The sequence below is a fragment of the Gopherus flavomarginatus genome, chromosome 3, assembly GCF_025201925.1.
Source record: "Gopherus flavomarginatus isolate rGopFla2 chromosome 3, rGopFla2.mat.asm, whole genome shotgun sequence".
Lineage (NCBI taxonomy): Eukaryota > Metazoa > Chordata > Testudines > Testudinidae > Gopherus > Gopherus flavomarginatus.
In genome coordinates, this window is record NC_066619.1 from 288,261,561 (window position 1) to 288,286,946 (window position 25,386).

Genomic DNA, 25,386 nt, shown 5'->3' on the forward strand with positions numbered 1-25,386 from the left:
CATATAGCTGTGGTCACACCATCTCAAAGATATATTGGAATTGGAAAAGGTTCAGAAAAGGGCAACAAAAATGGTTAGGGGTATGGAACGGCTTCCATATGAGGAGAGATTAATAAGACTGGGACTTTTCAGCTTGGAAAAGAGACGGCTCGGGGGAGATATGATTGAGGTCTATTAAAATCATGACTGGTGTAGAGAAAGTGAATAATGAGGTGTTATTTACTCCTTCTTATAACACAAGAACTAGGGGTCACCAAATGAAATTAATAAGCAGCAGGAAGTATTTCTTCACACAACACACAGTCAACCTGTGAAACTCTTTGCCAGAGGATGTTGTGAAGGCCAAGATTATAACAAGGTTAAAAAAAAATACTAGATACATTCATGGAGGATAGGTCCATCAGTGGTTATTAGCCAAGATGGACAGGGATGGTGTCCCTAGCCTCTGTTTGCGAGAAGCCTGGAATGGGCAACAGGGAATGGATCACTTGATGATTCCCTGTTCTGTTCATTCCCTCTGGGGCACCTGGCATTGGCCAGTGTCAGAAGAGAGGACTCTGGGCTAGGTGGACCTTTGGTCTGACCCAGTCTGGCCGTTCTTATGAATCATCATGAATAGTTCTCTGAAAACATCTGCTCAATGTGCAGCGGCAGTAAACAAAAAAAATCTAACAAAGTTAGGAACCATTAGAAAATAATAAAGATAAGATAGAAAATAGCATAATGCCACTATATGAATCTATTGTATGCCCACAACTTGAATCCTGCCTGCAGTTCTAGTTGCCCCATCTCAAAAAAATATGGGGCTAGATGGACTGTTGGTCTGACACTGCATGGTTGTTCTGATGACTTCTCATAGACATATCACTAATCTCTGCCGCTAAGGGTCTGGAGTTTTCACCTTCCTCTCAGCAGGGTGTGTGTCTGCAAACCAGGACATAGCTACAGCAAGAGGGATTCACAATATTAACAGCCCTAGGCAATGAAATAATATCATTTCTCCCACCAAAACATTGGCGAGTATCTTATGGAGAACCTCACCTTCCAAGCATCTTTTAAACCTTCCCAGTCTTGTTAGGCATGAGCCAAAGGCACAAGTGGTTTCATATTTCCCCAAGGCAAGGTGCTTTTCTCTCTCCCCTGCGAGTGTATCTGATTCGTTAGTCAGATCTTTCCTACCAAGCTTGATCTGGGCACTGTGTGCTTCCACTCTTGAAACAGTCTGCCATTTACACTGTCATCTTTAATAAACTCTGTCCACCTCCAGGAGGGCCTTTGACGGGTTACCCCCCACTGTGGGGTGCCACCTGATGTACTGGGGTGCAAACCCAGAATTGTATTGGCTTGCACTGCACAGAGAAATGTGCAGCATAAACTCATGAAATTCGCTCCCTCCCTCAATGTGGAGGAAGAGATGCACAGCTTTTTCCCCTCCCCCCATTATGGATTTCACAAATGGGGCTTAGAGAAAACAAACCAGGTTTATTAACTACACAAGGTCGATGTGAAGTGATTATAAGGGACAGCAAACAGATCAAAGCAGATCACCCAGCAAATAAAAACCACCACGAAACTAAGCTCAATACACTAAAGAAACTGGTTACAAGTGGTAATTTCTCACCCTCAATGTTGCTCTATGGCAGATTGCAGAGGTTCTTGAAGACAAGCTGCTCTTGCCTGCAGCTTAAAACTCTAGGTAGTTCTTTCACAGGCCAGACACCTTCTCCAGACCAGGCTCAGTCCTTCCCCCGCCCCCCTTTGTCTTTGTTTCTTAGATGTTTCCAGCAGTCCTCCTGGGCGGGGATTCAGTGAGGAATGGCCCCTGATTAACTGACTTCCCTGCCTTAAATAGGATTTACATATGGCAGGAATCCTTTATTTCCCAGTTTGATCCCCACCCCTTATCAGTGGGAAAAATACTAGTAGTCCAAAATGGAGTCCAGTACCAGGATCACATGACCCTGCAGTGTCAAAGCAGACAGGAGTCAAAGGTTGTTTGCAGCATCCCAGGAAGCTTCTCAGGAAGGTGGGAGATTAGCATCTTCAAAATCCTATTGGTCTCCCTAATGGCCCATCCAAGCTGATTGCAATCTGTCTGGTGGGCATTCCCCAGGTGTAAACCCACTTGTAATTGTTACATAGTCAATATTCCTAACTTCAGGTACCGAAATGATACATACATACAGATAGGATAATCACATTCAGTAAATCATAACCTTTCCAATGATACCTCACATGGAGCACATCTGAGTTATGCCATATTCATATCATGAGACTATGGAGTGTAGTGTTACCGAGCAGAATGGACACAATTAACTGTGTTACTGAAATGTTGGGTTTGCCTAGCTGAGAGCTAATGACAGCCAGACAGGGATACGGAAAGGTTGCTTTATTTTGCAGAAGAAAAGAGAGCTTTGTATTTTGGTATAAAAAACTTTTTTGTATACAAATTTTATAAATTTTTTATATATAGTTAGATAAAGACTTATGCCGTGTTAAGATTTGATTGGTGGTTGCCAGATTTTGTACTTTTGCTATTTGGTTAGTGAAAACCGGTTTGGAGCCAGTTTTTTTTTTTTTTTGCTTTAAGGCAGAGGAGAGAAGATAGTTTAAAAGTTTAGGTTACTGTGTATGTGAGGCTTTTGCTTTTTTTTAATGGTGGTTCGTTAGTTGTTAAGGGGGGTTGCCAGCAACTGTTATAGTTTTTTTTTTGGGCCTGACAAGCTTAAATTGTCAGGCCCGTTACGCAATTTGCGATTAAGCTGGAGGGACAGATACTGGGTTTTTTTACGGGCAGCAGAGCTTTTAGTTACAGCATTATAGAGACACTTTGCACATTGTATTATTATTTAAATACTAGATAGGAAGAAAAGAAGGAAAAGAATTTGCTTAATAATTGTTTGGAAGAGTCCCGTAAATTATGACCCAAGGTTTGGGAGGAGATTTTTAAAACTAAAGGTGTGATTAAGAGATACAGCATGAAAAATAACAGCAGCATTTTTAATAACTTGTCACTTTTTTTAATGAAGCTAGAGCGATTAACATAAAAACAATATTTTTTTTATGCGAGCACAAGCCCCCCGTAATTTAGCATATATGGCATTTATTATACTCTTATTTTGCAAAGCTATTTCTGCTATTTTGTTAATTTTTTGTTGCAATTTTTGGAAAGCGTTTATTGATGCATTAGCTGTTTTTTTTTGAGTTTTGCAGAAATATTTATTATTGCTTTTTTTAGTTTAGCTATTTTTAATTTAGGAATGAGCTTGAGTTTTTATAACTCCAACTATACATACAATATGATGGGGGCTAATTTAGCTACAACGAGTCAGGAAAAAGATCTTGGCATCATCGTGGATAGTTCTCTGAAGATGTCCACGCAGTGTGCAGCGGCAGTCAAAAAAACAAACAGGATGTTAGGAATCATTAAAAAGAGAATAAGACTGAGAATATATTATTGCCCTTATATAAATCCATGATACGCCCACATCTTGAATGCTGTGTACAGATGTGGTGTCCTCACCTCAAAAAAGATATTCTAGCACTAGAAAAGGTTCAGAAAAGGGCAACTAAAAATGATTAGGGGTTTGGAGAGGGTCCCATATGAGGAAAGATTAAAGAGGCTAGGCCTCTTCAGCTTGGAAAAGAGGAGACTAAGGGGGGACATGATAGAGGTCTATAAAATCATGAGTGATGTGGAGAAAGTGGATAAGGAAAAGTTATTTACTTATTCCCATAATACAAGAACTAGGGGTCACCAAATGAAATTAATGGACAGCAGGTTTAAAACAAATAAAAGGAAGTTCTTCTTCACACAGCGCACAGTCAACTTGTGGAACTCCTTACCTGAGGAGGTTGTGAAGGCTGGAACTATAACAATGTTTAAAAGGCAGCTGGATAAATTCATGGTGGCTAAGTCCATAAATGGCTATTAGCCAGGAAGGGTAAAGAATGGTGTCCCTAGCCTCTGTTCATCAGAGGGTGGAGATGGATGGCAGGAGAGAGATCACTTGATCATTGCCTGTTAGGTTCACCCCCTCTGGGGCACCTGGCATTGGCCACTGTTGGTAGACAGATACTGGGCTAGATGGACCTTTGGTCTGACCCAGTATGGCCATTCTTATGTACTTATGCAGGTGGTGAAGAGCTTGTGAGAGTAGCTTTTTAGACTGAGGATTTAACTGGAATTTAATGTATTGTTTGTTTGGCTATTTGGTAGCACCTGGGCCACTCCACACTGACCTTGCTAAGCTGGAGGGAGAGCTTTGTAGGCACTATGGCTAGAGATAAAATACAAGCCGGGGGACTTTAAGTAGAGGGTAAGGGTATTACCCACAACTTGATGGTGCCAGCCCACCCGTACATTTTACTGCTTGGAGTTCTTTATTATGCGGTTTTGACATTTTTAATGGGATACATTTAAGTGTTTTAGGGCATGGGTAGCATTTAGGATGCTTTTACAATACGTAACATTAAATAAGTTAGCTGTGAAACTTGCAAGTGTTTTTATGGGTTGTGGGCATGTAGACATTTTTTTAAGGGATGGGTGAGGCAACAGAACGCCAGAGTAAATATTTATATAATATATATGTGTTTTATTTATGGGGCCTAATGGGAGAAATGAGGGAAACCACTGCTCTTGATAGCGAACGCCTGTTGATTTTGTAGTAAAGGCCTTTTGTAGGAGACAAGGGGGGGTTGGGGCATTTTTAGGAGGATTTGAAGGGTAAAGGGTTTTGGTTTTGACATTAAACTGAAGGGTTTGGTTACAGGCCTTAAGGGGATGGTAGCTTATTTTTTAATTTTTTTTTTAGCATTTTTAAGCAAAGGGGCAGGTTATATTTAATGTTAAGGATATTAAAAGAGGGACCCCTTTAGCCGCCCAGTAATAATGCTAAACTTCAGATTTTTTTATAGTTATTATACTGATATTTTTAAACGTATGCTTATTTAGTTTTTTGTATTATTTGTAAGAAGAGTACTTTGGAGAGATTTGCAGGTATAGCCCATAACTTTATTTTGTTTTTAGAACGGGTTTGGTGACACAGCCAGCAATTAGACAGGTGTTTTAATGTGGCTAGTTGCTGCAAGAACCCACTTAAAATAACAAAAAACCTAGCCAAATATGTTATTTCCCTCCAAACTACTCTCATGTCTCTCCACCGTGTGTTTTTTGATGTAGTTTAAGTAGGACAGGCCGCAGAGTGGCTCGGGGCAAAGCCCTTTTTTTATTTGGTAGTTGCTATTTTTTTTTTTTGGCGTTTTGGTGGCCCCATGCTTTTTTAGTGTTTAACTTTTAATGGCTTAGGGGTAAAAGGGACCAGGACTGGAGTTGGCTCTTGGGGGCCTTTAGGGACAAGCATAAGCAGTTTCTTTTAAAGTTAGGCGAACCTGGGGGTTTGTGGAGGAACAAACATAAGTGGTAAAATTATTTGAATAGGTGACAAGAGGACCCCCGGGTTGCCGTTATTTTTTACTATTAACAGTGTTTGGTTTTTTTATAGCCATTTGGGGCTGAGGTTGGGGCTGTCATTCATTATGGTCAGTTTGGACAATCTCTCTTCCAGTGACCAAGCTGTTTACAGGAATTACATATATTATTGATGTGACTCCGGGTCCCCCCGTGATCCGTTTTTGGTTGCCACTTGGAGGGTCCCCGCCACCCTTTTTGTTTTTTACTTCTAGCGTTTACAAGGGCTGCCAGCATTCTCACTTGTTTGGTTTTTTGAATTTTTTTTTTGGTATGATATGCACGGATGGCCACGCTTACCAGTTTTTTCAGGGAATTTTTTTTAGCGCCCTCGAGCTGCTGCAATCACTTTTTGGTGTCTGGGGCTGACTGGGAGATAAAAATAAGCCTGACCGTGGACTGTGTGTTCGTGGCCTTGGAGTCTGTGTTAGTATAAGTACAAAATGCTTAACAAAGTCTTGTATAAAAGTCGGAAGGGTGTTTTTTTTCCTTGCACAGTATTATGGACTTTTGACCAATTTAGAGGTTTTTTTCCTGGTTCTTTTATACCTGTTAAAATATAGTTTAGGAATTTTTTTAGATTTGCCTGGTGGGTTAAATTGTTTGGGTTTCATTGGGCAGGGTTGGTGAGAGTTATAAAGTTGCGGCCATTGTTGGCAGCCTCTGCAGCCTTATGGGTCCCCCTTAGGACCTGCTCTTTCTTCTCCGTGTGTAATAGACAATTTAAAAGTTGGCCCACGTCTTGCTAATCAGGATTATGGGACTGGAAAATGGCATGGAATGGTCTATGAACGATGACCGGGTCGTCCCTAAGGCAAGGCGTAGTAGTTTGCCAGTTCATAAGGTCCGCTGTAGTAAATGGGACATGAACGTAATGGTCTATGACATTCCCATCCGTTGTGGGAACTGGGATGGTCCGGAGGGGTGCCTGGATATTAACTACTTCCTCCCCATAGAGTGCCCCCTTTCTCGTATGGGACGGACTAGGGAAGGGAACGGACAGAGAAGTAGTGTATCCACTACTGGTCGCTCCACTAGTTGGTCCACTGACTTGAATTGTGGCATCTTCAATTTTTGTTGACAGGCCCTGTCTTGGTACAACTGCTGCCTCGGACTCTATAGAGGAGGGTACCAGGTCTGCCGCAGTTGATGATGTTGCCACCTGGGGTGGTTGTGGTCTAGGACAATACATGGGGGTGGGTATTCTCCCAACAATCGGCTTCGTGAGGGGCAGAAGCTTTTGGGAATAGAGGGGCCTGAATCTGTACCTTTTTTGAGTGATGATGAGCCTCATTGTTTTACAAAAACCAATAGTCCATTTGCCCCGGTGCCTGGTTTTCCAATGTCAGGAGCAAAGGGGTTAAATAAGTTGGAATATCAAAAGAGCCATACTCAGGCCATGCAGTCCCGAGGGCTGGCCAATCCTGGGTGCAGAGTTGTAAAAAACGTTCCTTGACATCCCTTTTTGAACATCGGGTAGGGGCCATTTACTTAGCATATAATTCAAAGGGCTATCCTTAGAGGGTTTTCTCTGAGACCCACCCATCTGTCTTCTGACACTCAAACAGAGAATTAAACAGAGAGCAGAGGGAATTATGGTCTAATCCAGGATTTTCTACTTCTATTACACTGACCGCTACAGGGGACGGGACAGAAGGATCTCAATTCAACCTCAGAGCTTCATCGCACGCTATGGCTTCCACCCTGAGGAATTATGAACGAGAGGCTCAGTTCCGCCCACACACCTAATGCCCAAATGTATAAAGCAGAAAAACGTTAATCGGTTAACCAGAACAGAACCAGAACCAGATAGCGTTTCCTTATCCTATTAGGACTCACCTTATCGGAATACGAACCCCAGTGGCTGTGGTGAAGTGAGGAAGAGGGGCTAAACACCCTGGTGGCGCTGCTCCTAGTTCGCCGCAGCCGTCCGGAGTCCGATGTCCGAGCTCAGAGGGTCCCATCTGGGTCACCAGAAACTGTTACTGAAATGTCGGGTCCGCCTAGCTGAAAGCCAATGACAGCCAGACAGGGATAAGGAAAAGTTGCTTTATTCTGCAGAAGAAAGGAGAGCCTTGTACCTTGGTACAAAAAACTTTCCCGTATACAAATTTCACAAACCTTTTATACACATTTAGACAAAGACCCTTGCCATGTTAACACTTGATTGGTGGTTGCCAGACCCCGTACTTCTGCTATCTGGTCAGTGCAAACCAGTTTGGAGCCAGTTTCCTCTGCCTCAAGGCAGAGGAGCGAAGACAGTTCAAAAGTTCAGGTTACTGTGTACGTGAGGCTTCTGCTTCCCCTTAATGGTTGCCTGTTAGTTGTTAAGGGGGGTTGCGAGCAACTGTCACAACTGTGATCACCTCAGGCATCCCTATGTGGATTCCACATATAAAGCACACTGCTTCCTCATGTGTTCAGTAGATTCACACAAATAATGCCTTCTTAGGCTGTTGCTCTTGGCTGGGAACCTGTGATTGGGGTTGCCAGGAGGCAACCATTTCTGGGGTGGTATGGGCTCAGATCAACTCCCTCCCACCTTCTTGCCTGAGACAAATTGGGGTCCCACCCTTTACGCTGGGTGTTGCCCATCCCTCAGACCTGCACTTCACAGATGGCCTCACTAGCACATATAGATCAGTCGCTGGGGATTCATCGCACACTGCAGCCCTTAGTTTATCCAGCCAGGCATCAAAGAACTTCTCTTGGCTAAATAGGTCTACCAGATTTTCATAGTTCTCTGCCTTTTTATCCCTTATCCATTTCCTTAAATAATTTTATACCATTTTATAAACTTATTCCCCGTGACTTATTTTATCATGTTTTTTTGATTTTTCTAAAGTTTAGGCAATATTCCTCTGGGATGATTTTAAACCTTTTCAGTACAGTATCTCTGAATCAGTCATAATTCATAGCCTCCTTTGGATATTTATCAGATAGACTGGGAGGCAAGGTGGGCATTTTCTGTGTGTCAAGAATTTGGAATACTTCACATGTCCTCTCAAAAGAGGTCAGGTATTCCTCAATGCATTCCCTGTCCCAGCATCTTGGACACAATTTATCTTAGCTGGTTGATCCCTGAGGAGGATCACTCATGGTAGGTGGGTTTTTCTTTTGTAATTTCAGCATTTTGAGCACTTGCTCCTTCTCTTGAAGACAAGTGCAGAGTCCTGCACTTAGGATGCAAGAACCCCAGGCATTGCTACAGGCTGGGGACCAACTGGCTAAGCGGCAGTTCTGCAGAAAACTACCTGGGGATTACAGTGGATGAGAAGCTGGATATGAATCAACAGTGTGCCCTTGGATAAATTCAGTGCCAGTGGGGATAGAACGGTATTCAGAGGGAGGGGACCATAAGTCCTGTGTTGAGTTTCAGTTAGTGTTGCACAATAAGAGGTGTTTTGAGAATCGTGTGCTACTACCCATGCTGTGGATCCATATGCTTCCTAGCTGATCAGGCTGGTAGGGAAGTACTGGGTATATTGCTAATGGAGATGATCACCTCTCTTAAGGAGGAAAGACTGTCCGATGCTTTGAAGAAAGGAGTGGGATGGTGCTTTCTGTTCCAGCTCCTGATCCAGTGACAGGCTGCAACGGAAACTGCTTCTTATTTGCTTGTAATGTTTTCCATACCCTACAATAATTTCTCTTGAAATTAGTAGGCAGCAGGTTTAAAACAAACATATGGAAGTACTTCTTCACACAACACAGAGTCAACCTGTGGTATTCCTGGTATTCCTGGTCAGGGGATGTTGTGAAGGCCAAAAGTATAACTGGATTCAGAAAAGAACTAGATATGTTAATGGAGGATGGGTCCATCAATGGCTGTTAGCCAAGGTGGTCAGAGATGCATCCCCATGCTCTGGTGTCTCTAAACCTCTGACTGCCAGAAGCTGGGACTGGAAGAAAGGGGATGGATCACTTGATAAATTGCCCTTTTCTATTCACTCCCTCTGAAGCATCTGACACCATCAACTGCCAGAGTCAGGCTACTGGCTAGATGGAACATTGGTCTGACCCAGTCTGGCCACTCTTTTATGTTCTTATGTTGGTGCATGAGGTCAGCTTAGGAGAGAGCAGCCATATGTTTCTAAGGGAACTACAGGCCAGTCAGCCTCACCTCAGTCCCTGGAGAAATCATGGAGAAGGTCATCAAGGAATCAATTCGGAAGCACTTAGAGGAGAGGAAAATGATCAGGAACAGTCAGCATGGATTCACTAAGGGCAAGTCATGCCTGACTTACCTAATTGCCTTCTATGAGGAGATAACTGGCTCTGTGGGAGAGGGGAAAACAGTGGATGTGTTATTCCTTGACTTTAGCAAAGCTTTTGATACGGTCTCCCACAGTATTCTTGCCGGCAAGTTAAAGAAGTATCGGCTGGATGAATGGACTATAAGGTGGATAGAAAGCTGGCTAGATCGTCGGGCTCAACAGGTAGTGATCAATGGCTCCATGTTTAGTTGGCAGCTGGTTTCAAGTGGAGTGCCCCAAAGGTCGGTCCTGAAGCCGGTTTTGTTCAATATCTTTATTGATCTGGAGGATGGCGTGGACTGCACCCTCAGCAAGTCTGCAGATGACACTAAACTGGGCGGGGTGGTAGATATGCTGGAGGGTAGGGATAGGATACAGAGGTGACATAACCTTATTCCCGGATTTGGACCTTAGCGTCCAAAATATGGGGGTTAGCATGAAAACCTCCAAGCTTAGTTACCAGCTTGGACCTGGTACCTGCTGCCACCACCCAAAAAATTAGAGTGTTTTGGGGCACTCTGGTCCCCCTGAAAAACCTTTCCTGGGGACCCCAAGACCCAAATCCCTTGAGTCTCACAACAAAGGGAAATAATCCTTTTTCCCTTCCCCCCTCCAGGTGCTCCTGGAGAGATACACAGACACAAGCTCTGAGAATCCAAACAGAGTGAATCTCCCTCTCTGTTCCCAATCCTGGAAACAAAAAGTACTTTCCTCTTCACCCAGAGGGAATGCAAAATCAGGCTAGCCACTTCAACACACACAGATCTCCCTCCCACCAATTCCCTGGTGAGTACAGACTCAATTTCCCTGAAGTAAAGAAAAACTCCAACAGGTCTTAAAAGAAAGCTTTATATAAAAAGAAAGAAAAATAAGTACAAATGTTCTCTCTGTATTAAGATGATACACACAGGGTCAATTGCTTAAAAGAATATTGAATAAACAGCCTTATTCAAAAAGAATACAAATCAAAGCACTCCAGCACTTATATTCATGCAAATACCAAAGAAAAGAAAACCATAGAACTTACTATCTGATCTCTTTGTCCTTACACTTAGAAACAGAAGACTAGAAAGTAGAGCTACTTCTCCAAAGCTCAGAGAAGGCAGGCAGGCAGACAAAGACAAAGACACTCAATTCCCTCCACCCAAAGTTGAAAAAATCCGGTTTCCTGATTGGTCCTCTGGTCAGGTGCTTCAGGTGAAAGAGACATTAACCCTTAGCTATCTGTTTATGACACGCCCCCCAAATTGCAGACAGTGGGGAAGCTCACTGGCGGCGATTTCCTTCTAGAACTTGAAAATAAACAGATTAATACAACACATACACCTTTACATATACTCCTAAGTATATAACTAACAGACTTCTACATTTTAAGAACACTTTTTAACTACTGAATTCTGGGAAACTCTCACGGGAGAGTGCATCAGCTACTTTGTTAGAAGCTCCTGTGATGTGTTGAATTTCAAAATCAAAATCTTGGAGAGCTAAACTCCAACGAAGAAGTTTCTTGTTGTTCCCCTTGGCAGTATGAAGCCACTTTAGTGCAGCATGGTCAGTTTGTAGTTGGAACCGCCGTCCCCAAACATATGGGCGTAGCTTTTCCAGGGCGTACACAATGGCATAGCATTCCTTTTCACTGACTGACCAGTGACTTTCCCTCTCAGACAGTTTCTTGCTGAGAAACACGACAGGATGGAAGTTGTGATCTGTTGCTTCCTGCATGAGCACTGCTCCTATACCACGCTCAGATGCATCTGTGGTTACTAGGAATGGCTTGTCAAAATCCGGGGCCCTGAGCACAGGGTCAGACATGAGCGTTGCCTTAAGTTGGGTAAAGGCCTTTTGACACTCATCAGTCCACTTAACTGCATTTGGCTGGGTCTTTTTGGTCAGGTCGGTCAGTGGGGCAGCGATTTGGCTGTAGTGTGGTACAAATCGCCTGTAGTATCCGGCCAAGCCTAAGAAGGATTGGACCTGTTTCTTTGACCTTGGGACAGGCCACTTTTGGATAGCATCCACCTTGGCCTGTAGGGGGTTTATGGTTCCTCGACCCACCTGGTGCCCCAGGTAAGTCACTCTGTTTTGGCCTATTTGACACTTTTTGGCCTTAACAGTTAGTCCTGCCTGCCTGATGCGCTCAAAGACCTTTTCCAGGTGTAGTAGGTGTTCGGGCCAGGAGTCAGAAAAAATGGCCACATCATCGAGGTAGGCAACTGCAAATTCTCCCAGTCCAGCTAGTAGACCATCTACCAGCCTTTGGAAGGTGGCGGGTGCATTTCGAAGGCCGAAAGGAAGGACATTGAATTCATACACCCCCGCATGGGTGACGAATGCTGACCTCTCCTTGGCAGGTTCATCTAGCGGTACTTGCCAGTACCCCTTGGTTAAGTCTATTGTAGAGATGAACTGGGCACGTCCCAACTTCTCCAATAGCTCATCGGTACGTGGCATTGGATAGTTGTCCGGACGAGTTACAGCATTTAGCTTACGGTAGTCCACGCAAAAGCGTATTTCCCCATCTGGTTTGGGTACCAGAACCACTGGAGATGCCCATGCACTGGTAGATGGGCGGATTATACCCATTTGTAGCATGTTCTGGATCTCCCGTTCTATAGCAGCTTGGGCATGAGGAGACACTCGGTAGGGTGGGGTTCTGATTGGGTGAGCATTACCTGTATCAATGGAGTGGTATGCCCGTTCAGTCCGTCCTGGGGTGGCTGAGAACAATGGGGCGAAGCTGGTGCACAGCTCCTTGATTTGCTGCCGCTGCAGACGTTCCAGGGTGGTGGAGAGGTTCACCTCTTCCACGCTACCGTCTTTTTTTCCGTCGTAGTAGACACCGTCAGGCCACTCAGCATCATCTCCCTGGACTGTAAACTGACAAACCTGTAAGTCTCTGGAATAGAAAGGCTTGAGAGAATTAACATGGTACACTTTAGGCTTTAGTGAGGAATTGGGAAATGCTATGAGGTAGTTTACAGCTCCCAGGCGCTCTTGGACCGTGAAGGGCCCTTCCCATGATGCTTCCATCTTATGGGCCTGTTGCGCCTTCAAGACCATAACCTGGTCTCCTACCTTGAAGGACCGATCTCTGGCATGTCTGTCATACCAGGCCTTTTGCTCTTGTTGAGCATTCTTTAGGTTCTCTTTAGCAAGGGCTAAAGAGTGTTGGAGGGTGCTTTGTAGGTTGCTTACAAAGTCCAGAATGTTAGTTCCTGGAGAAGGCATAAACCCCTCCCATTGCTGCTTCACCAACTGTAATGGCCCCTTAACCTCGTGACCATACACAAGTTCAAATGGTGAAAACCCTAAACTGGGATGTGGTACAGCCCTGTAGGCAAACAGCAACTGCTGCAACACTAGGTCCCAATTATTGGAGAATTCGTTGATGAATTTTCGTATCATGGCCCCCAAAGTTCCATTGAACCTTTCCACCAGGCCATTGGTTTGATGGTGGTATGGGGTGGCAACCAAGTGATTCACCCCATGAGTTTCCCACAGTTTTTCCATGGTCCCTGCCAGGAAATTAGACCCTGAATCTGTAAGGATGTCGCAGGGCCAACCTACCCTGGCAAAGATGTCTGTTAGGGCCAGGCACACAGTGTTAGCCCTGGTGTTGCCTAGAGCTACTGCTTCTGGCCATCGGGTAGCAAAGTCCACTAAAGTCAGTACGTACTGCTTTCCTCTGGGCGTCTTTTTTGGGAAAGGGCCCAGAATATCCACAGCTACTCGCTGAAATGGGACCTCAATTATGGGGAGTGGCTGGAGAGGGGCCTTGACCTGGTCTTGAGGCTTACCCACTCTTTGGCATACCTCACAAGACCGGACATACTTGGCAACATCCTTGCCCATCCCCTCCCAGTGGAAGGACTTCCCCAACCGGTCCTTGGTTCTGTTCACCCCAGCATGGCCACTGGGATGATCATGGGCTAAGCTTAAGAGCTTCCCCCGGTACTTAGTTGGAACCACCAACTGTTTTTGCGGCTGCCATTCTTCCCGGTGTCCACCAGAAAGAATTTCCTTGTATAAAAGTCCTTGGTCTATAACAAACCGGGATCGATTAGAAGAGCTGAGAGGCGGTGGGGTGCTCCGTGCCGCCGCCCAAGCTTTCTGAAGGCTGTCATCCGCTTCCTGCTCAGTCTGGAACTGTTCCCTTGAGGCTGGGGTCACCAGTTCTTCCTCAGACTGTGGACTTGGGCTTGGTCCCTCTGGAAGCAATGTAGGTGATGGGGTTGTTTCCGTTGCTGGTGAACCGCTCTCCGCTGGTGCACCTGAGGGTATTTCAGGCTCTGGCTGAGCCTTTTGGGTATGGCTGTCTTGTGCTTCTGCCAGTTCTGGCTCGCTGGCGCCCTCTGGCGTTGAGTTTGAAGATGGGGTTGCACTTGCTGGTGCTGGTTGCTGTTCCAGTTCCGGGCCTGGGACTGGAGATGCTGTGGCTGTTTCAGTGGTAGGCATGGAATCCGGGTCCTCTACCTCTGTCTGGGTCTCTGGTAACACAGACGGGGCCTCTGTGGACGGTTCAGGAACAGGAATGGGTCTGGAAGCTTGCCTGGTTTGGCTACGTGTAACCATTCCCACTCTCTTGGCCCGCCTCACCTGGTTGGCCAAGTCTTCCCCCAGTAGCATGGGGATAGGATAATTGTCATAGACTGCAAAAGTCCACATTCCTGACCAGCCTTTGTACTGGACAGGCAGTTGAGCTGTAGGCAAGTCTACAGCTTGTGACATGAAGGGGTAAATTGTAACTTTGGCCTTTGGGTTGATGAATTTGGGGTCAACGAAGGATTGGTGGATAGCTGACACTTGTGCTCCCGTGTCTCTCCACGCAGTAACCTTCTTTCCGCCCACTCTCAAATTTTCCCTTCGCTCCAAGGGTATTTGAGAGGCATCCGGGCCTGGGGATCTTTGGTGTGATGGTGGTGTAATGAATTGCACTCGCATGGTGTTCTTGGGACACTTGGCCTTGATATGTCCCAGTTCATTACACTTAAAGCATCTTCCATCTGATGGATCACTGGGCCGAGGTGAGTTACTGGAGACTGGTGAGGTTGAAGGGTAGGGTATCTGTGGCTTTACTTGGGTGGTATGTGGGGTCTTTGGCTGTCCTCGGTTGTAGGGTTTATGGTCTGTGTGCCCCCTGGGGTAATCGTTCCCCTTGACAGTAGCTTTTTTGCTTTCTGCCAGTTCCATCCATTTGGCTCCAATCTCCCCCGCCTCAGCGATATTCTTGGGGTTTCCATCTTGTATGTACCGTGTGATGTCTTCAGGAACACCATCCAAGAACTGCTCCATTTGTATGAGGAGGTTCAGTTCTTCCAAGGTTTGAATGTTGTTTCCTGTTAGCCAGGCCTCATAGTTTTTTGCAATGTAGTAGGCGTGTTTGGGAAATGACACCTCTGGTTTCCACTTTTGGGTTCTGAAGCGCCGACGGGCATGATCTGGGGTTATCCCCATCCTGTATCTGGCCTTGGTTAGGAAAAGTTTATAGTCATTCATTTGGTGCTTAGGCATTTCAGCTGCCACCTCTGCTAAAGGTCCACTGAGCTGTGACCTCAATTCTACCATGTACTGGTCTTCGGGAATGCTGTACCCAAGACAGGCTCTTTCAAAATTTTCCAAGAAGGCCTCGGTGTCATCACCTGCCTTGTAGGTGGGAAATTTCCTGGGCTGTGGAGCAATATTTGGCGCCGGGTTGTTAGGGTTGGCTGGCACAGGCAGCCCAGCTTTTGCCAACTCCAGTTCATGTTTTCTCTGTTTTTCCTTCTCTTCATTCTCTTTTTGTTGTTTTTTCCATTTCTCGGTGGTGGTTTTCCATTTCTCGGCGGTGGGCCACCTCTTCTTCTTCTAGTTTTCTTTTGTGTGCTGCCTCTTGGGCTGCCTGTTCTCTTTGGAAGGCTGCCTGTTCTCTTTGGTAGGCTGCCTCTTTGATCTGTTCTTCTCTTTCTTTCATCTCCATCTCTTTTTGTTTTATTTCCAGTTGTCGCCTGTGTTGAGCTTCTTTGATTTGTTCTTCGGCGTCAATTTTTGCCTTAGAAGTCATGGTTCCTGTTTTCTTGTGTTGGGGTGCCCTCCGGTGTTTATCTTCTGAACTGCAGGTTCTGTTGCCTCCTGGAGTCTGCCTAGCAACAGTGCTTTTTTCCTTTTCTCTCTCTAGCTAATGTTCAATGAAGGGAAACCAGAAAAACCACTTTATTTGCATGCCTATAAGTGCTGGTACTTGCCCCCTAATGGGAGGGCTATTGCATGACAAAAGACCCTTAACAGGTTCTTAATGGCTTCTCGCTTAACATGCAAGCCACAAACTGCCAGAGAGAGCAGAAAAAAAATTTCTCTCTGGTTCCCTTTTAAAACCAACTGTTTCTCTCTGCTAAAAAGCCCTTAGCAGAGAAAAGAAAAATATAATATTCCTACTGGCTTCTGGATTCTAGTCCCACCAGCTGCACACCATGACATAACCTTAGTCCCAGATTTGGACCTTAGCGTCCAAAATATGGGGGTTAGCATGAAAACCTCCAAGCTTAGTTACCAGCTTGGACCTGGTACCTGCTGCCACCACCCAAAAAATTAGAGTGTTTTGGGGCACTCTGGTCCCCCTGAAAAACCTTTCCTGGGGACCCCAAGACCCAAATCCCTTGAGTCTCACAACAAAGGGAAATAATCCTTTTTCCCTTCCCCCCTCCAGGTGCTCCTGGAGAGATACACAGACACAAGCTCTGAGAATCCAAACAGAGTGAATCTCCCTCTCTGTTCCCAATCCTGGAAACAAAAAGTACTTTCCTCTTCACCCAGAGGGAATGCAAAATCAGGCTAGCCACTTCAACACACACAGATCTCCCTCCCACCAATTCCCTGGTGAGTACAGACTCAATTTCCCTGAAGTAAAGAAAAACTCCAACAGGTCTTAAAAGAAAGCTTTATATAAAAAGAAAGAAAAATAAGTACAAATGTTCTCTCTGTATTAAGATGATACACACAGGGTCAATTGCTTAAAAGAATATTGAATAAACAGCCTTATTCAAAAAGAATACAAATCAAAGCACTCCAGCACTTATATTCATGCAAATACCAAAGAAAAGAAAACCATAGAACTTACTATCTGATCTCTTTGTCCTTACACTTAGAAACAGAAGACTAGAAAGTAGAGCTACTTCTCCAAAGCTCAGAGAAGGCAGGCAGGCAGACAAAGACAAAGACACTCAATTCCCTCCACCCAAAGTTGAAAAAATCCGGTTTCCTGATTGGTCCTCTGGTCAGGTGCTTCAGGTGAAAGAGACATTAACCCTTAGCTATCTGTTTATGACAGAGGGACCTAGACAAATTAGAGGATTGGGCCAAAAGAAATCAAGGGACATGATCATTCCCCTCTATTTGACATTGGTGAGGCCTCATCTGGAGTACTGTGTCCAGTTTTGGGACCCACACTACAAGAAGGATGTGGAAAAATTGGAAAGAGTCCAGCGGAGGGCAACAAAAAGGATTAGGGGGCTGGAGCACATGACTTATGAGGAGAGGCTGAGGGAACTGGGATTGTTTAGTCTGCAGAAGGGAAGAATGAGGGAGGATTTGATAGCTGCTTTGAACTACCTGAAAGGGGGTTCCAGAGAGAATAGATCTAGACTGTCCTCAGTGGTACCAGAACAAGGAGTAATGGTCTCAGGTTGCAGTGGGAGAGTTTTAGGTTGGATATTAGGAAAAACTTTTTCACTAGGAGAGTGATGAAGCACTGGAATGGGTTACCTAGGGTTGTGGTGGAATCGCCTTCCTTAGAGGCCAGGCTTGACAAAGCCCTGGCTGGGATGATTTAGTTGGGGTTGGTCCTTCTTTGAGCAGGGGGGTTGGACTAGATGACCTCCTGAGGTCCCTTCCAGCCCTGATATTTTATGATTCTATGATTCTAAGGTGTGGAGAGAGAATTCCTTGCTTTAGTCCCAGCTCTCAAACACCAGCTGAGTTGCTCTTGGAGCAGTCTGTCCTAGCTGTGAGTGGGGCCACCTGACTGATTCCTCTTGTGCTAACTGTCCTGTTGCTGCCATTGCTGGTGGAGGTCCCTTTTAAAGTGCCAAAGCCTGTGTCTGACACAGCCCCTGGGGCACTCTGATACTAACCATGCAGAGGAGTGTAACTGCCAGGTGTCCTCTCTTTCTGACTCCTGCATGGTGATCCCAGGAGTGAGACCAGCTGCTCAGGCTCTGGACATAACATGTGTCTTGCCTTTCAGAGGAAGGTGAAGGGGCATGTGCAGATGATTCTGGAGCAGCTGCTGCGCACTGTCAATCGCAGGGTGATTGGCCTCGGCCAGGAACATGACCTAAGAGTGAGTACTACTGCTTGTTCTATGCGGTTCTGGGGGACTACAGGCATCTTGGAGCGAGCCTGGCCCTTGAATGTGCCCTGGTGAGTGCAGAAGTGTGTGCTGGGTTCGGTGCTGGGGTGGTGAGAGCTCATTAGAGTCTCCTGCTATTAGTACCATTCATCTGCAGCAGCCTGGTCAGGATGAGGCTCTCGACATTACACAGAGCTCCTGGAAAATCCATCAGCCCGAGTCCAAACACGGCACATGGGGAATTCATGGTAGGAGCAGATACTGAGGCAGGGTGGAGTCCTGGGTTGACCCTCATGGGGTGCTGGCAGAAGGCTGGGCCCCCTCCCACAGTGGGAGGTTCCTTGTGTGGAGGTGGGGCTGTAGAGACACCCCCAAGGTTGAAGAATGTGAGTTCTGAGAACGGGTGAAGGGAGCTGGGCTCCTTCCAGGCACAAGGATGTTTGCTGGGCCAAAATCACCATTGGAGTTCTGCATGCCAAGAATGCAGAGCAGATTAAATCTCAGGGTTCAGTGCATCAGCCAGTCATAGAGTCTCTGTCTACACAGCCAGTGGGTGCGAGCCTCCCAGCCTTGGGCGATAGACTTGGGCTACCAGGGCTCGTGCTCTAGAAATAGCTGTGTAGGCAGCGCTTTTCAGAATGCTGGGTGTGTCTATCCAGTGGCTCAGGCTGGAACTCGTGCTCTGAGGCCCACCCCCATTCCTAGGCTCCAGCCTGAGCTGCAGCCTCAACTGGCTATTGGCTCAGCTATTTCAGAGCACTGCTGGGAGCCCTGCTAGCCTGAGTTCGTTGACCTGGGCTGAATGAGAGCCTTGCTTCCACGAGCTGTAGAACGTACCCTGAAGCACAGCACTGCTCACCTGACGCTCCAGACGTAGGGCCCAGTTGGACTGTTTGGTGAGGAGCTACGAGGCAAGATGGCCCATGGCTCACTCGGTTAGCCAGTGTCTTGATGTGAAGCAGATCTGATGTGCCAGCAGGTGGGGGAGGGGTTCAGAATGAAGAACGAACTGGATAATTGGCTAGAGATAAATCACCCCCCCCTGGGAAGGGGCCAGGGTGGGGGTTAGAAACCAGGGGAGTTAGTGCATGGCAGCTTAGCCCAATGAGGACTGCCCAGACGGCAAACCGCTGGGTCCACGCTCTGTGTCCTGTGGCAGCGAGAAGTCAGTGGGGATGGCTGTAAACCTATGGTGTAGAGGAGCAATGGCCAGGAAGCTCAGCTTGCCTCTCAGTGGAGGGGCCTGCTGGGATCTGAGAACAGTGTTGTCCTCCCATTCTTGGTTCTCCTTGACAAGTGCTGCTGGAGGAAGTGAATCTGGAGTGACGGGCATGGCAGACTGGTGCTGTGAGGCTCACCGAACCTCTGGCTCTGGTGTGGTTTCTGTTTGGAGGCTGCTTGAGGGTCTCTCCCGCAGGTCGCCCTGCTCAGGTCTGTGCACGGTCAGGCTGCTGGCAGCTCTTGGGTGGACGTTTGGATAGACATCCCCAGGATTCATTTGATGCTGCTGTTACACTGATCCCTGTGAGTTAGCACCTTCATTCTCCAAGGTTCAAGGAGTGAACAAGGCTCTTCTCTTTAATGGCTTTGGTTTGATCCTGTGATGGGTTTCAAGTGTATATTTTGAGATATCTGCCTCTTCAACGAGTCTCTCACAATTGGCAGGCTCAGACTCCCTTCACTAGAATCACTTCACTGCGGCAGCGTGGATGGGCTGTTTTCCTGGCGTGATTTGTGCAGTTTCTCAGGAGAGCTCCCATTGGCCTGCCTGACACAAAGGGTGAGGAAGCTCTTCCAGCTCCAGATCACCAACCCTGTCTCTTGCTCATCATTAAGTGGCTTTGTCTGCCAAACTGATTGCGGATTCAGTCCTAAATACTCCTCTCTGACCTTGAGGGTAATGGCCTTATGAGGTTGCTTAGCTAAGCTATTCTGTATTCAGTTCTGCCCTCAGTCACTGTGTCAGTGCTGTAAATGAGGCAGACAGGGTGTGGCCCAGCTAGTCATAGCATCTCCTTTCATACACTTCTCTCTCCAGCGCTTTTGTGGAGGGAGAGAGACTGGAGCTCTGAATCTGCAGGTCTATGACAAGGACCTTTAGAGTGAGGGGTCCAAGCGAGTGAAGGAGGCTTGGTGGGGATCAGGTGGGATTTGAGCTCACTAGCATTACGTTTTTTGTTACCCTTGCTTCTGGGTTGTGTATTTTGGCATCCCAGGGAAAAGAGGGCAGAAAGGAGCAGTTTTGGAGCTACACGCATGATTTATAATAATAGTAACGAGGAACTGGATGAGGTCATTAGAGACCAGTTTCAGTACAAAGAGAATCTAACCCTTTGACCTGATCCCAGCCATCTCCCCTTGAATCTTTTCCAAGACCTGAACCATCTGAGTTTCAGAAATGCTGTCTGGTAGCTGTCTTGGCCTGACTTATCAGCTATATGCTGCCTCTGTACTCCCTGGCTCCATCCAGAGGTGTAGGGCTGCTTCATGACTGACTGTTCCTAGGTGGTGCGCAACAGTCAGCATCTTCTCAGAGCCTGTTGTTGCAAGTCAGATTTCCAGCCCGGGTTTGGAAGTTTCTCATGAGCACAGAGCTAAACTGAACCACAGTCTTTGTCAGCGTAATTGAGCCTGTGTGTAATGGGAAGCAGATGGGGGTATGGGGGAAAGAATCCCAGGGGACAGCTCTGTGGTCACTTTCTGTCCCCTTCCCTCAGAGCCCCAGCTCCCCATGCCGTGAGGGAACATCGGTTTGCACTGTCCCCCAGCAGCCCCTGGCACTGTTATCTGGTACACCCCCGAGTGCCTCTGTTTCCCATGCTGGCCTGTCCAGTGACCCCAGCAACCCAGGTGCACCTCTCAGAGCTCCCATCCCACCCCTTTAGGAAATGCCTGTCCTCACTCAGGTATCTGATCTGCTCATCAGGGCACAAGAAAATAATCATTTGGCTAGGAATGCCGCCTCCTTGCGAAGCCTCTGTTGGCTGTAGGGGCTTGTGAAACTGCACAAGCTAAAAGCTTCACTGATTAGATGCCACAACCAGGGACTTGCCATCCTGTCCTGGTGCCCAATACATTCCAGGTGAATGATCTGACCAGGGCGGGCTCTAACATTTTTGCCGCTCCAAGCAAATAAAAAAAGCACCGCCCCGCCCCCCGAGTGTCGCATCGTGCCGCCCAAGTCCCTGTCCCCCCAGTGTCGCAACGCGCCACCCAAGTCCCCGCCCCCCAGTGCTGCGTCACACCTCCTAAGTCCCCACCCCCCCAGCACCATGTCACACCGCCCAAGTCCCCGCCCCCCAGTGCCGTGTCACACCACCCAAGTCCCCGCACCCCCAGCACCGCGTCGTGCCGCCCAAGTCTCCACCCCCAAGCGCCGTGCTGCCCAAATCCCCGCCCCCCCCCCGAGCGTCGTGCCGCCCAAGTCCGCGCCCCCCCCCAATGCTGCCTGGCCAAACCAAAAAGAACAAAACCAAATCCCGAGCGCCGCCCCGTCCCAAGGTGCCACCCCAAGCACATGCTTGGTAGGCTGGTGCCTGGAGCTGGCCCTGGATCTGACACAAGGCCCACAAGCACCCTGAACATAGGCACCCATGGGACCCTGTCAGCAGCTGCATGAGGGGGAGGGGAATACAAGGTACATAGATCTTCTCAGCTGTGACCCAGTCATCTGCTTCTAAGGAGAGACTGATCATGGATGCTCACAAAACCTGCAGGCCAAAGGAAGCTCTTGCTTTCCGGAGTGCTGGGACCTATGAACCATGCACCTGGAATTTCCAGGCTACTTAACCCCACACCAGAGACCTAAGCTTCCCCTCCTCCCTGCCACACAGGGGGAGAAGGGCAAGAATGGTTCCACCCAAAATAAACGGGGTTCCTGGTAGGTTAAGGCCATTTGTATGTCATAGTTCAGGGCAGATTAGGAGTGAGTCAATGAATCCTAGAATATCAGGGTTGGAAGGGACATCAGGAGGTTTCTAGTCCAACCCCCTGCTCAAAGCAGGACCAATCCCCAGATCCCTAAATGGTCCCCTCAAGGATTGAGCTCACAATACTGGGTTTAGCAGGCCAATGCTCAAAGCACTGCGTTATCCCTCCTCCTGCAATGGTTAAGGACAGAAGGCTCAGGGTGGGTTACTGTTATGTCAGTTCCAACAGACGCAAGGTTCAGATTGGGGAAAGATACTATGACAGCATGCAAATTCTCTGCTGAGCTCCTTAGTTTCAGATGGGTGTAGCCTGGAGCTTGCATGGATCCCAGTCTCTTCCTGGCTGGGTTTGTGATCCTTCCCTCGCAGCAGTTGTCCAGGCTTGGGGTTGCTGTGAATAGTGCATTGGCCATAGCAAGTCTCAGGGTATGGCTACACTTGACATTTCAAAGCGCTGCCGAAGTGTGAGTGTGGTCAGAGCGCCAGCGCTGGGAGAGAGCTCTCCCAGCGCTGCACGTAAACCACATCCCTTATGGGTGTAGCTTGCAGCGCTGGGAGCCGCGCTCCCAGCGCTGCGGCACTGATTACACTGAGGCTTTACAGCGCTGTATCTTGCAGCGCTCAGGGGGGTGTTTTTCCACACCCCTGAGCGCGAAAGTTGCTGCGCTGTAAAGCGCCAGTGTAGCCATGGCACCAGACACCTGAAATGCTGAGACTTCCAATGTTCTTCAGTGAGATAAATTCTGTCATTGCTGCTGGGGCAAAGTGTCCCCCTTCAAGGGACCAGCAGCTGCCATTGACTTCAATGGGTATTGAATTCTGAGGCCTTCTTGGGGCCCAGCCTCCCTTCTATCCCCTATTATCATGTACAGACAGTATCATTCAGAGGCCTTTGTGCTGCTTTCAGCTGCATGGGGTCTCTGTGGAGCCCTCTCCTTTCCCCCTCTCCTGGCCTTTGTGCGGCTCAGGCTTAGTTTTTCTGAGCAGGGCAACATCTTGCTGACGCTGTGTGGAGCATTAGGGAGTGTTTTCTGTGCTGTGCTCAGCATGCTGACACCACCCACTGGCTGCTTCCAGCCCTTTGATCTGGGACCCTCATTAAACTGACATTGAATTTCTCCTCTTGTGGGCAGCCTTGAAAAAGCTGGAATATTTGAGCTGCTAATTTCTTTCTTGTAATTAGTCAGTGAATCCTGCAGCCAGGGAGCCTCAGCTTCCTTCCCTGCGAGCCAGCTGCATGTGGGAGGGAGAGTATAATTTCTAGGTTGACTTCCCCTCCCCATCTGGACTCAATATCACAGTGCTTTTGATTAGAGATAGCAGGTCACAAGTGATAAAAACTGGTGTTGTGAAATGAGTTGGGCTGGTCTCAGCTATGTCCACAGCAGGCAGGTGCGCATATCACCACTGGTGCTATCTGCTCTTTCATTAACAGGCTCTGCAGAATTTTGAGGAATAGACTTAAAAGTGAATGAATGAGTTTGATTTCTGAACCAGGCCAGAACCCAGGGCTCACTCACTGGCACTTGCCTATGTCCCTGCTCCCTCCAGTTTCTAGTGTCTGCCTTTCTCCTGCATCCCCCTGCTGGCTGCCTGATCCAGGAAACTCAAAGGTCAGGTTCCCCTGGGCGTAATCTGTCTCCGTTGCGTATCAAGATCTTTCTGATGCTCACATAGCATGGCGAAAGTTTCACGCTGTGCTGCAGCTCTCTGACTAATCCCTGCAACACGTGATTTCAGAAATCAAGGCTATAAGAAGGTGCTACTCAACCCAGAATGCAGAGGACTTAGTTACCCTATCACCTGGACAACAAGCCAAACTGGGGTGGGACAGCTGATGGCCATTGGAGTGAAGGGGAATGGTGCTATGCTGAGGAGAACTTGTAACACAGGCCCCCAACTTTTCTGTGTGTAAAAGACAATTGCAGGGTCTCTCATTAGGCTGCTGAATCAGCCAGACTCTGAGCCTGGAAGTGACAAACCTCCAGGAACTTTTAATGACACTGAAGTGATTGAAAGGCAGCTGCTGACTGTTCTGTCGGGAGCCATGCTGTAGAAATGCGCTTTTCATTACACAGGGAAAGGGGAGCTACAGAGGTTGGAAATGCTAGGGGTGCCTGCCCTTGGAGATCAGAGATGGAGGCAGGGGTGTTAACCAGCCATTCAGCTGCACTAAAGGGAGCCCTAGTGTAGACAAAACTCCAGCAGCTTTCAGCATGTTTACCATGATGGCAGTGACACCCTGGGTGCATGGAGAGAGTGTTATCTCCATGCTTTCTTTGTTAATTACATCCCCAAATATTCCAAACTGGAGCCAATCAGTGCCTTTTTAAGAACAAAAACTTGCTGGCAAGAGCCTGTGTAGCAAAAATAGCGTCTCCCTAGAGTTTATTGATTTCTCATTAAGTACAGTGGTGCTCCCCTTTCCGCCCATTATTTACACAGGGGCCTTAGTATGTTAAACAGGGGAGAGGTCAGAATACAAAAGCTGGTGCTACCCAAACCCTAGCCTCAGAGAGAGGGAGAGCAAGGAACAGAGTGCTTGGTGTGTCAGCAATGGAACGTCTCTTTGGCGGTGGGGACCTCACGCATGTCCTCTTGCCTCGGTGATGGGCCTGTGCATCCTCCTCAGGCAGCATCATGTGTCAAAGGAACCAGAAACATTTGCGCCTGGATTTTTTGGAGTCCAGTTTTGCAGGCAGCTTCGGCATCGGGGACAGCTCTTGCCGAGTTGGTGTAGTGGCCTCGGCTGTCGTGGAGGAGCTTTGCCTTGACTCACTCTCAATGCTGCTCAGCACCCACTGGAAGCGGCCTTCCTGCTGCCGAAAATCATGTTCCACGCTGTAGGAGACACAGAACAAAGAAGAAAATGTTAAGAAACATTTCATATAATAACAATAATAATTCAAGTACAATCAGTGGTGGAGTCTGCTTTCCATAAGCTACCCCTGCCCTGCTCTGCCAGGATGCACCTTGCCAGGGCAGTTTAGTGTCCATGCCCCTTCAGGCCTCAGTCTCAGCTGAGACCGTTAACAAAAACAAACTGGGCTGGGGGCTTTTATGATGTGGACACCTGTACTGGCCTGAGACATCAACACATTTCCCACCAGCCGCTGAGCTGATGTCAGATGGGAATGATTTCAGCTCCATGGAGCACTAATGAGCTTACATGAGAGTAAGAATGAGCAGTCTGTCTTCAAAGCCCTTCATGTACATTAACTAATTAAGTCATTTATAGAACAACTTTTCTCCCACTGGGTCCCAAAGGATCACTTACCCACCACCCTGGCATTAGCCACAGCAGTGTGCACCAGGGCTAGAAAGCAACTTTAGTCTTTGAGGGGATGCACAGTTACAACAGACCGTTATTCAATATGAATGTGTGATCAGGGTCCCTTCAACCACTGC

General features: G+C 47.4%; 2 protein-coding genes across 3 annotated transcripts in view; one reads left to right on the forward strand and one right to left on the reverse strand.

Moving 5' to 3' along the window:
• The window catches only part of LOC127047633 (dedicator of cytokinesis protein 2-like), a 408,420-nt gene that overhangs the window by 203,134 nt on the left and 179,900 nt on the right, over nucleotides 1-25,386 (forward strand). For both annotated transcript variants that reach the window (XM_050946070.1, XM_050946071.1), the window contains exon 28: nucleotides 17,945-18,040. In XM_050946070.1, coding sequence (XP_050802027.1) covers nucleotides 17,945-18,040 — 96 coding nt within the window. The remainder of the gene's footprint in view (nucleotides 1-17,944; nucleotides 18,041-25,386) is intronic.
• Nucleotides 24,341-25,386, reverse strand: part of LOC127047637 (INSYN2B protein-like) — a 49,483-nt gene continuing 48,437 nt past the window's right edge. The window contains exon 4 of the mRNA XM_050946082.1: nucleotides 24,341-24,819. Within this exon, the coding sequence (XP_050802039.1) occupies nucleotides 24,624-24,819 (196 nt within the window). The 3' untranslated portion in view covers nucleotides 24,341-24,623. The remainder of the gene's footprint in view (nucleotides 24,820-25,386) is intronic.